This window comes from Lucilia cuprina, chromosome 3, assembly GCF_022045245.1.
Source record: "Lucilia cuprina isolate Lc7/37 chromosome 3, ASM2204524v1, whole genome shotgun sequence".
Lineage (NCBI taxonomy): Eukaryota > Metazoa > Arthropoda > Insecta > Diptera > Calliphoridae > Lucilia > Lucilia cuprina.
The window spans coordinates 34,605,861-34,619,082 of NC_060951.1; the positions used below are offsets into that span (position 1 = coordinate 34,605,861).

A 13,222-nucleotide genomic window follows, 5' to 3' on the forward strand; every position below is an offset into this window, starting at 1 on the left:
TCTATAGTCTAGTCTATAGTCTAGTCTATAGTCTAGTCTATAGTCTAGTCTATAGTCTAGTCTATAGTCTAGTCTATAGTCTAGTCTATAGTCTAATATATAGTCTAGCCTATAGTGTCTAGTGTCAAAAGTCTAGTCCATAGTCAAGAGTATATTCAAGTCTATTGTATAGTCTATATTATATTCTATTGTCTAGTCTATTGTCTAGTCTATAGTCTAGTCTATGGTTTAATCTATAGTCTATAGTCTAGCCTATAGACTAGGAAATAGTCTAGTCAATATTCTATTCTACAGTCTAGTATATAGTCTAGTCAATTGTGTAGTCTATAGCCTAGTCTATAGTTTAGTGTATAATCTAGTCTAAAGTCTAGTCTAGTCCATAGTCTAGTCTGGTCTATTGTATAGTCTATTGTATTGTATATAGTCTAATCTATGGTTTAACCTCCAGTCTACAGTCTAGCCTATTGTCTAGTCAATAGTCCAGTCAATAGTCTAGCCTATAGCCTAGTCAATAGTATAGCCTATAGTCTAGTCAATAGTCTAGCCTATAGTCTAGTCAAAAGTCTAGCCTATAGTCTAGTCTACAATATAGTCTATAGTTTAATTTATAGTCTAGTACATTCTATAGTCTAGTCTATTGTCTAGTCCATAGTCTAGTCTATAGATAAATCTATAGTCTGGTCTATAGTCAAGTCTATATTTAGTCTATAGTGTGGTCTATAATTTAATCTATAGTCTAGTATATGTAGAGTTTAGTTTATAGTCTAATCTATAGTCTAGTTAGTAAAAATATAGAATTATACCATCCGCCTTCCCAAACGTTCGACCCGGATCCGCTGCTGTAATAGATGCTACTTAATTTTCGTAATGTTATCGTTATTACATAATTACAAATATGTATTTAATGCCAATAACAACAATAATAATATTTTTGGCAAAACTATATGTTATCCATAATTATGAATGTATCGCACACACACTTTTAATACGTAATTTATAGATATTACGCATGTATTATAGTATATTCTAATGGAAAAAATATAAATATTTACAAAAGTAAATAAATAAATGAATTTCGGTATTTATTTACGCCTACAATTAACACATTTTCCCTCAAATTATTTATAATTATTGTTGTTGTTGTGTTGCTGTTATTTAACGCCCACCCAATTTGCAAAATAATCAGTATTTCGATTTTGTTGGTTACTTGTTTAATGCAAATGTATTTAAATACATTTGGAATTTAGTGTTTGCAAAGTAATATTTTAAATAAATATTTATGATTTTAATAATTTTTAACAGAAAAAGATTTAGAAATGAAATGTGTATTAAAAATTTGACACCTAGAGATCCCAAACAAAATCTGAACAAGAGTGACCGCACCTTGTTGAGGGAAGACCAAGATATAAAATCTCTTTAGTTTTGAAAGAAATTAGGTCAATGTTTTTTAATAAAACTTTTAACTTTATATAAATTCTGATGAAATTATTCAAAGATTTCCACAAATTTGTTGCTTTTAGAATTAATGTATGTTTCATGAACATTATGGGAAATTTTCGACGAGTTTTCTTTTTATAACATTTACCTTTGTGCTGTTTATATATTCGGGTTCGAAAATTTCAATAATACTATCAGATATGCTATCGAGAATATAGCTACTTAAAATCAAGAAAATCGGTCCATTAATAATGAAGATACAAGCAAAAATCAAAGACAACCTATTTTCGACGAATTTTTTTAATCCTAATTTTTTTTTAATTTTTTTTTTTTATATTTATAGAAAAATGTTCACTAATTTTCAACAAACATTTTGTAAATTTTTTAAAAATTTTCGACGAAATTTTGTAAACAAATATCAAAGAATATTCTTATTATAGAAAATTTTCCATGAATTTTTTTTTTTTTTAAATTAGCGAAAAATTTTCTATTTACAGAAATTTTTCTATTTGTGGAAAATTTTAAACAAACTTTACGTATAAAGAATGGATCAATTCATTATTTGTATAAATTTTTAAGTCAATTTGTATCTTGAGATTTTTCGTTTTTTCTTTCGACGATTTTTACAGAAAATTAAAAAAAAATCTTTCGACGACTTTTTTACTCATAGAAACATTTGACAAATTTTAGTGAATTTACAGAAAAATATAAAATTTTTAAACAAATTTTCGACAAATTTTCTATGAATAAAAATTTTTGTCAAATTTTCTTTATAAAAATAAAAGAATTTTTTATCTCTAGAATTATTAATCAAATTTTTTATCTTAAGAAAATATCGACGAATATTCATTTTCGACAAATTTTATATTTCTGATAATTTTCAAGAAACTTTCTTTAAAAAACAAATTTTTACAGAAATCTTTCAAAGAAACTAGACAAATTTTCCATTTTACAAAAATTTTCGACGGAATTTAAAGAAAAATAGAAAATTTTCCATAAAAAAATTTCGACGATTTTTTTTATATAAATAATAGAAAAATTTTTTATTTGTAAAATTGAAAAATAATTGTTTTGTTTTAAGAATTATTAGACGGATTATTGTTACAAACATTTCAAAGAAACTTTCGACGAATTTTTTATTTACAAACATTGTTGGAAGAATTTAAAGAAAAAAATCATTTTTTAATAAAATTTTAAGGAATTAAAAAAAAATTTCAATGATTTTTCTATTTATATAAAAATTTTGACTAGTTTTTTAATTAATTTCTAATTAATTTCTATTTATAAGAAAATTTCGACTTGTTTTATTATTTTAGAAATATTTATAAGAAATCTTCGATAATTTTTTTACAAATCTTTTTTGACGAATTTTCTTTTTTAAAAATATCTTTTGACAAATTTAAAGAAAAATAGAAAATTTTCAAAGAAATTTTCGACGAATTTTCTATCAATTAAAATTTTTAAAAATTAAATGAAAATTTCGACCAGTTTTATAATTATAAAAAAATTGATAGGAACTTTTTGATAATTTTTTTTACGAATCTTCTATTAATAGAAACGCTTGACAAATTTTCTTTTTTACAAAAAATTTTCAACAAATTTAAAGAAAAATAAAAAAATTCGACGACTTTTCTATTAATTGAATTTTTTTAAATTATCTATATTTTTTATTTGTGGAATGTTTCAACTAATTTCTAATTTTAAGAAATGCAAAAACTTTTTTGATAAATTTTCTATTCCTAAAAACTTTCTTAAGGAAACTAATCTTTATAAAAATATTTCGACGAATTTTCTATTTACAAACAATTTTTTTGAAGAATTTAAAGAAAAAATTATTTTTTAAACAATCTTCGACGATATATAAGAAATATCAATTTTTAACAAATTTTTTAAAGAAGTTTTCGACAAATATTAGGAAATATTAAATAAATTTTTATAGAAAATTTTAAACAAATTGTTGCCAAATTTTCTTTTCATCAAATTTTTTTACTTTAGAAAACTATTTTTAACAGAAATTTTCGACAAATTTAGAAACTTTTTTAAAAATAAATTGTTTACACAATTTTTTAAGCATTTTCAAGAAATTTTCGACGAATTTCCTATTTACAAAATTGTTTGACGAATTTTTAATTTACAAACGTTTTTCGAAAAATTTAAGGAAAATAAGAAAATATTTAAGAAATTTTCGACGAATTTTCTATTAAATAAATTTTTTCAACAAATTTTTTTAAAAGAAGTAGAATTTTTTCAATTAAATTAGAAAACCAATTTTTATAAAAAAATTTCAATGAATTTTTCTTAATTTCTTTTCTCTTAAGAAAAGAAATGTTTATAAAAGTTTTCAAAGAAATTCTCGATAAATTTTTGTAATTTTTTTTAAACCAATTTTTATTGAAATTTTTCTATTAAAATTCGACGAATTTTATATTTTTTTTTTCATGAATTTAAAAAAATGTTTAATATTTTTTTCTTTTTATAAGAAAACTTTGACAAGTTTTCTTAATACAGACAAATTTCTAAGTAATTTTTGATAAATTTTGTATCATGTTTCAAAAATTTTATAGATTTATATTTTCCACGATTTTTGTAATTATTTAGAACATTTTCGACAAGTTTTTTATTTTTAAAATAATTTTAATGTTTTTTTTTTTTAATTTTTAATATAAATTATCTATGACTGTCTAAAGATTTTCGAAAATTTTTGTATTTTAAATAAAGTTTCGACCAGTTTTCTATTAAAAGATGAAAATGATAAAAATACTCTATTTTTTAACTTTTTCACATTTCAGTCTTTGTGAACATTCCAAACAAATTGAAGGTCATTTGATAATATATTTTAAGAATTACAATTTGTATCAATAACATAAAATTAAAAATTGAAACAAAATTATATAAAAAACAATAAAATCCATTAATTTAAAACCCATCAACAAGTGATTGGTTTTCTCATTAAAATTGAATGCTTTTGATGGACTAAATAATAACACTTTATGCCAAATAATAAACAACAGAAACACACTTCAAAATATCAAAAAAATAAAAAGCTTTGAACAATAAATTGATGACAATTATTGATTTAGAATCCATGTAGTTTCAAAATGGCACACAAATATTATTTTTAACGATTCTATTTTATTTTTATTCTTTTGCAAGACCCCTATTTACAGCAGAGTTGTTGTTTACAAGAAATTTTTATGGATTTATTGTAGAATTTTTTGACAGCAATTGTAGAGAATTTGACAGGCCATCATCGTTGCAAAATAAAATAAAAAAACAGAGAATCATTTTCAAGTTTATTTATTTATACTGGCATTTAAAACTCTGTATAATTTTTATATGGAATTGTTTAAAATTGTTTTTCAATGAGTATTTTGAACTTTATGGCAAAATTATAAGTTTTTTTTCAATACCGGAAATTAGTTTGACATTTAATTTGTGTTTGAACGCATAATAAAGCTGTCATATTTTCTATAGTATCTTGCATTTTATTGCATATTTTATCGGTTGTTTTCTATAGCTATTTTTTTTTTCATTTATCTCCCTTCTATGACAATGACCATGACTATAAATAAAAATCTTTTCTACAGTCTAGTGCTCTTTTAATGTTCATTCAAATGATTCATTCACCTGTCCATATTTTACTTTTGCCGGTTGCTTTTACTTTTTTTAGAATATATTGAGTCATGTTTTTTTCAAGTTACTTCAAAAACTATTGCTATACACAGCTAAAAACATTGTGTAGCATTAAGAAAAATCTAGTCAAAAGTCTATTTTAAACTTAAGTTTAGTCTGCAGTCTAAACTTAAGTTTAAAGTCTGGAATATTTTCTAGTCGATAGTTTGAAATATAGACTAGTCTATAGTCTAATCTTTAGTCTGGACTTTAGTCTAGTGTATATTCTGGTGTATTGTCTAGTATATGGTCTAGACTATAGTCTAGCTTAAAGTGTGAAATATAGTTTATTCTACAGCATGGACTTTAGTCTAGCTTATAGTCTTTACTTTAGTCTAGTCTGGACTATAGTCTAGTATATAGTCTACACAAATGTCTAGTCTATAGACTGAAATATAGTCTATAGTATGAAATATTGAATAATATGCAGTCTGGACTTTAGACCAGTATATAGTCTGAAATATAGTCTAGTCTATATTTTGAAATATTGAATAGTATGCAGTCTGGACTTTAGGCTAGTCCATAGTCTGAAATATAGTATAGTCTATAGTCTAGTCAATAGTCTAGTCTACAGTCTAGTCTATAGTTTAGCCTATAGTCTAGTCTATAGTCTAGTCTATAGTCTAGTCTATAGTCTAGTCTATAGTCTAGTCTATAGTCTAGTCTATAGTCTAGTCTATAGTCTAGTCTATAGTCTAGTCTATAGTCTAGGCTATAGTCTAGTCTATAGTCTAGTCTATAGTCTAGTCTATAGTCTTGACTATAGTGTGGAATATAGTATAGTCAATAGTCTGGACTATAATCTAGTCCATTGTCTGGACTGTAGTCTAGTCCATATTCTATAGTCTATCCTATAGTCTAGACTATAGTGTGGAATAAAGAAGAGTCATAGTCTGGACTATAGTCTGAACCTTAATCTAGTCCATTGTCTGGACTGCAGTTTGGTCCATTGTCTGAACTGTAGTCTAGTCCATACTCTATAGACCAGTCTATAGACTATTAATAGCCTATAGTAGTCTAGTTAATAGTCTAATCTATGACCCAGTACAGGGTGTATACTATCACTCTAGTTTAGCTGCAGTTATATCGGCAGCCATTACTGGATAAAAACCTTAAAGAATTGATTTACTTTTTCACTTACATTTTATTAGAACAACACCGCCATTACTGTTGCCATGTTGATTCCCGGATAAATGATGATGAACAGTACCATCTAAGGCTGATTTAATCATTTGAAAAGCCATATTGTTGTGGTTGATTCTGATGGTTGGTAGTGTTGATAGTGATTTATTTCAAAATAATTTTGTATTCGATTATTATTCGTAATAGTAGGTTTATAACACTTGTTGCTGTTATTGTTGTTTATTTTTGATATTCGCAATAATTGTGAGAACAACAACGATAAAAATCTTGTTGTTGTTGTTTTTATTGCTGTTAATGTTAAATATGATGATGTTGTTGGTGATGGCAATGGAAACGTATTAATGGTTTCCAATATAAACATAATAAAATATCAAGAATAAATAAATTATTATACAAAATGAAATTGTATTATTTTTGGTTTTTGTATACAAATTGCAAGTGTAGCAAAAGCAGCAACAACAGCAGAGGGTGAGCAAGAGCAACAGCAGCAGACAAATCGATAACATAAAATATTTAACAATCTATGGGTATATTATTGTTTTACGTTCAATGTGATTCTGATTTAATTACCCAATAAATGTTTTAATAAACAATTTGAGGTGTTGACAAATAAATTTACACTTTTTTTATGAATTCATTTAAAAATTTTTTGATTTTTTTTTAATTTTAGAATTCAAAAAAGTTATGAAACGATAATCACTTTATTACTTTTTTTAATATTTTTTTGATGTCATTTTCTATTTTACACAATCAATTGGTAGCATTTAAATAAATGTTTAATATTCCCAATTTCAAAACTAAAAATTAAAAAAAATCACATCATTTTAAAAATATTATATCATTGAAATGACTTTGTATATTCATCGTTTTCATATGCAGATTTGAAATTTATTTTTAAAATTTTAAAATCTTTTTTTAGTTTTATCAAGTACTTAAAAAAACTAATAATTTCCATAAATAAATGTTTAAGTGTGGCGGATGTTTTTCTGATACTCATTTATTCTAATTTAAGTGGCCGTCTGTCTGTCATTCTACTCATCTGCCCGCTTATTGTTTGTTATACAAAACAAAAATCATAATAATTTTAAATAATTAAAATTGAAATTTATCTTTAAAATTTATTTCTACTTTTTATTAAATATGAAGAAATATTTAATTTTAAAATTTCCATTTTTATTGTTCACTTAACCAAAAAAAAAGTGTCTAGAGAGCTAGAACAATATGAAATTGTAAAATATTATTTTGTCTGACAGATTTACGTCTGTTTGTTCTGTCTAGTTAGTTGTCTGTTATTTATTGTGCAAATGAATTTGATTTAGTCAGAGTTTATTGTGTTTTAGAATTCCTACGTAAATTAATCATCAACGAATGGACTTTTGCAGCAAACAATTATGGGGGCAGTAGTTTAAGAGAATGTATTAATCAAAGGTCTCTATAACACACTATATTATAATTGCAATCATAATGTCGAAGACAAATTATTTTCTTAGCATCGCAAAAACACCTGGGTTTATAATAAAATCCTCTAATATATAAAGAACAACTCATGATCTTTACCCTTCTTTCCTTTTCTTATATACCTTTTCTAAAATATATAATGTGCTTTCTATTATTTACAATACATACACATTTTCTATATTTTTTATATAAAAAAATAATTCATAATGACCTTTTTTAGAAATTTTCAAGTCAATGAATTCATACTTTTTCATAACTGCATCCAAAATATATGACAACATCACTAAAAACTAAACAAATTATAATTCTATTTTTGAGTTCTGTCAAAAACTTATTTAATTGGAATTTTATAATTAACAATATTTATTTTTTAACTTTTTGAAAGGTGTTCTAACACGAGTAATCTTATGATAAAGCAAATACATATTATTATAAAGTATAATTTAATTTAAAAGAAGTTGGAACATTTTAAATTTAAGACGATATAAATCTACTCCATAGCCTTAAGTCTAATCTAGAAAATAGGCTAAAGTTTAGTCTAGAGTACAGTCTAGATTCTAATCTGAAGTCTAGCCTATAGTATAGTCTATACACTTATCTAGTCTAGAATATAGCTAGAGTTCTGTCTAGGTTACAGGCTAGAGTCCAGCCTAGATTCCAGTCTAAAGTCTAGTCTAACGTCTTACCTAGAGTATTTAGTCTAGTCTATAGTATAATATTTAGTCTAGTCTATAGTCTAGACTATAGTCTATTCTATAGTCTAGTTTATAGTCTATTTTATAGTCTAGTTTATAGTCTAGTCTACAGTCTAATCTAGTCTATAGTCTAGTCGATAGTCTAGTCTATAGTCTAGTCTAATCTATAGTATAGTATATAGTCTAGTCTTTAGTCTAGTCTATAGTCTTGTCTATAGTCTAGTCTTTAGTCTAGTCTATAGTCTAGCCTATTGTCCAGTCTATAGTCTAGTCTTTAGTCTAGTCTATAGTCTAGTCTATAGTCTGGTCTATAGTCTAGTCTATAGTCTAGTCTATAGTCTAGTCTATAATCTAGTCTATAATCTAGTCTATAGTCTAGTCTATAGTCTAGTCTATAATCTAGTCTATAATCTAGTCTATAGTCTAGTCTATAGTCTAGTCTATAATCTAGTCTATAGTCTAGTCTATAGTCTAGTCTATAGTCTAGTCTATAGTCTAGTCTATAGTCTAGTCTATAGTTTAGTCTATAGTCTAGTCTATAGTCTAGTCTGTAGTCTAGTCTATAGTCTAGTCTAGTCTATAGTCTAGTCTATAGTCTAGTCTATAGTCTATTCTACAGTCTAGTATATAGTCTAGTCTAGTCTTTAGTCTGCCTTCTAGTCTACAGTTTAGTTTAGTCCATAGCAATTAAGTCTTAAGTCCAGTCTTTCGTTTAGTTTAATCTAGTTTAGTCTTCAGTCTAGTATAGATTTAGAATCTTGTCTATTCTCTAGTCTAATCTATAGAGCAGTCTGAAGCTTGTCTATTGTCAGGTATGTAGTATAGTCTATAGCCAATTATATAGACTAGTCTGGTCTGTAGTCTAGTCTATATTCAAATGAGAAGGAAAAATATTGCTAGAACCAATTACCGGTTACGTTTTCTCAAAGTTTTGCAAAAGACTTTCTAGATTTTATCTTAAACATGCACTATTTAATATCATATTCAATAAAGTTGTTAAACATTTATCAATTACTTTGTTCTTTGCTAAATTCCTAGCAATTTTTTTTGCCATAAACTATTATTTCCTAATTGCATAATTTTTGCAATTAAAAAAGATATTTACAAAATTATATTTAATTATTAAATTATAAATATAATATAAACTGGTTACTTTTTGTTTTTGCAAAACTAGTGTTAAGAACAAGTAATATTTGTAATAAATACAGATTTATAGCTGACTAGCAATAATATGATTAAAAACATATTGTTTATAACAACAATAGTTTTAAAAATTCAAAACAATGGAAATTGCGTATTTTTGTTTACTTCTAACTAAGTATAGCTAGACTTCAAGGAGGCTTCAAAATCAGTTTTATTATTATTTTTTTTTCTATTATTTTAAATTTTACAAATGACAACAGGTTATCATCATCAGGTTAAATTTTTAGACAATAAATATTGAGAAAAAAAAACAACAACAAAAACCGAATACTTGAACATTGAAAAGATTTCAAATGTGTATGAAATTTTTTTGGGTTTAACACAAAGTAGAAGTTTGTTTTTGGAACTTTGGCCGTTATGACTATTTGTAAGCGGTTAGTCATGCGTTGAGAAAGTATTTGTTTGAAGGTTTGTATTTGTATTTGTGACAAGTGTACATAATTATTATCAATTACAAGAAGATAAATATTGTTAGTAAATCAAACATATAGGTTACAATTCAATCATGAAATTTGTAACAAAAACAAATAATGAATGAAATGTTTTTTTGAGTAATTAAAATGTTAAAACAAATTAAGTTGTAAAATCGAACCACCAAGCCTAGCTTAATGGTTTTGTTTAACAAAACAAAAATGGGCGTGTTTGAGCATGATTTTTGTAAAACAATTAAATAACGAATAATGATTATTTAGATTAGTTTATCAGTTTTTTTGAATCTTTAGATGAAAATGATATGAAATCAAATAGTTTGACAAATGTCAAACTTTTGTGAATGAAATGAACAATAAAACGAATATCGATTACTTTTTTGTGTATTTAATCGATTAACAATTACTTATGGAGATAAATGTTTTAAATTTTTTAAAAAATTAATTCAAAACATCTAAATTGAAATCAAATGGTTTGACATATGTCAAATGTTTGTAAATGATGATCTAAATAAAGTGGATACCGATTACTTTTGCGTATTTAATCGATTACCAATTACTTTTGTAGGTAAGTGTTTTAATTTTGTTAAAAATAGTTAAAAACGTCTAAATTTAGTTTGACAAAACGTTTCTTTTTAAGAATTTAGACTTTTAACTAGTTTTTTTCCGAAACGGTTACCGATTACTTATTATTTCTTTAGATTTTAAACATTTTACTTTTCTTTCTAATAGAGATGGAAATTTAAAACAATATTATGTTATAAAGAAATTTTTAAAAAATGGTTACCGATTACTTTTCTAAGCATAATTTTCAAAATTTTACAGAAACATTTTAAAAGTTTTTTTTAGTCTAAAAAGAAACCCTTTAAAATTATAAATATTCAACACTATAGGGAAGAAAATTCTTAAAGTGGTTACCGGTTACTTTTAGCTATTTTTTTGGAATTTTCAAAATTTTGCTTTTGTTTTGAGGAGAATATTTAAATTCTATTTAAATTGTTACAACAAAACAATTTCAAATCTCACCCATAACTTTTTAATATTAAAATTCGATATTTTTTTCAAAACGACTACCGATTACTTTTTCTTATTTCTTAATATTATCAAATTTTAATTTTTATTTCTTATAAAGTAGGATTCTATAAATCGACTTTCGAATAATCGAACAATCGACTTTTTTCGAAAAAAAAGTCGAAAATTCGAAGTCGGATATTATGTTCCAAAAAAGTCGATAACTCGACTATCGTCTATGAAAAAAGTCGAAAATTTGATTTTGTAAATAATAGTCGAAAAAAATCGAAAAGTGGGAAAAAGTCGGAAAACTCGAAAATAGTAAAAAAAAGTCGAAAATTTTCAAAAAGTGGGAAAAAAGTCAAAAACTCTAAAATAGTCGAAAAAACTCGAAAAAGTAAAAAAATAGTCGAAAATAGTCAAAAAGTCGAAAATGTCGATAATTCGGAAAAGGGCGATAACTCGAAATTGGTAGAAAAAAAGTCAAAAATTTAAAAAAAGTCAAAAACTCTAAAATAGTCGGAAAAAACTCGAAAAAAGTAAAACAGTAGTCGAAAAAAAACTCGAAAAGAGTAAAACAAAAGACGAAAATAGTCAAAAAGTCGAAAGGTCGAAAAAAATCGAAAAAGTCGAAAAGTCGACTAATTATAAAATACTGAAAGTCGAAAAGTCGATTTTTAACTAAATGCAAAAAGTCGAAAAGTCGACTTTTCGTTTCAACTATAGAACTCTATTATAAAGCTTAAAACTTTAGTGAAAATTTATAAATAAAAATTTTGCAAAAACCGGTTACCGATTACTTTTTCTTGTAAAATTTTGTTTTACTTTAGAAATTTAATAAAAAATTTAGATTTTTTCGAAATGATTTAAATGATTTTTTAATATTTCTTTTATTAAAAAATTATAATATATTTTCGCCATGAAATCATAACATTTGCACCATTTTATTCTCATCAGTCCATGGGGCTTATACACAAATTATGTTAAAAACAAAAATAACAAATAAACACCATGTGTGCAAATTCGCACAGCAAAACTATTAAAGAAAATAAATTTCAAAAAAATGCATATGAAAAATAAGAACACTTGTTTATTTTATTTAGATTAAATATTTTTATTATTTTATTTTACATTTGCTTAAACACAAATTTAGCATTGAGTTAAAATTGTTGTTTTAAGTTTCATTCCATAGAACTAAAATTATAAATAAAAACAATTTTCGTTTGAAATCAAAACAAACTTTTTTTTTTGCTTGCACTTTGCAACGACAACGCACTATTTTATTCTTATTCTTTGTTTTTATAACAGATTCTTTCAACACTCATTTAAATGAAAAATAAATCACAAAAGAGAATTGCAGAGAGTGTAGATCGTGATCGTAAATTAAAAAAAAAACCAAAACAATGCCAAAGAAAAACCGTATGAAAACATTAAAAACGTCAAAAGAAAAACAAAGAGGAAAACTCGAAAAAAAACAAACGCAATTTCTCGCCTATAATAATTTCATCCGCTTTTAACATATGCACGAGTCGACAAGATCGATTCTACTAAAAACTCAGTGGTTTAGAGATGGCAAGCAGTTGTCGTAGACGCTCTGATCGCGCAGCAGAATAAGCGAGCAGAGTGATACATAAAAGCTACTTTAGCAAAGCGCAAAAAATAAAAAAAAAATAAAAACAAAATCCAGCAAACAACCGAATAATCAGAAACACCATGTCAGCCCCCTCCAAAAAATAAAAATGTATAGAAAACATAGAGAAGACAGACAACGACTACGTTATTCGTATCTAACGAATAACGAGATACAAATAAACAACTAAACAAACACATTACTACAGGTTGTATGTTGTATAGCAAATAGTTTTGGAGGAATAGGAATAGTAAGCAGTGCTTAATTGTATGTATGTATGTGTATGTGTGTGTAGTTCCGTAATCTGTGAATGTGCAAGTACATTTGTATGTCTCTTGCGGTACGTGTACATTTCCACCAAGATTGTGGTATTCCATCCAATTCCAGTAAAATTCATTCAGTCCATGCTAGACACACATTAAGCACACACACACCCAACACGTACATATGTAAGCAGCGAGCCAGCAACAAACATTCGTTCGTGTTTGATTGGAGACGGGGGTTTAACAAAAATTTAGAAAAAAAATATTGTGATTTTTTCATTT

At 25.4% G+C, this 13,222-nt stretch overlaps 1 protein-coding gene across 1 annotated transcript in view; it reads right to left on the reverse strand.

The window, feature by feature from the left end:
- Nucleotides 1–6,607, reverse strand: part of LOC111681939 (rho guanine nucleotide exchange factor 10) — a 274,085-nt gene extending 267,478 nt beyond the window's left edge. Inside the window, exon 1 of the mRNA XM_046945748.1 lies at nucleotides 6,251–6,607. Coding sequence (XP_046801704.1) covers nucleotides 6,251–6,353 — 103 coding nt within the window. The 5' untranslated portion in view covers nucleotides 6,354–6,607. The remainder of the gene's footprint in view (nucleotides 1–6,250) is intronic.
- Nucleotides 6,608–13,222: the final 6,615 nt, after the last annotated feature.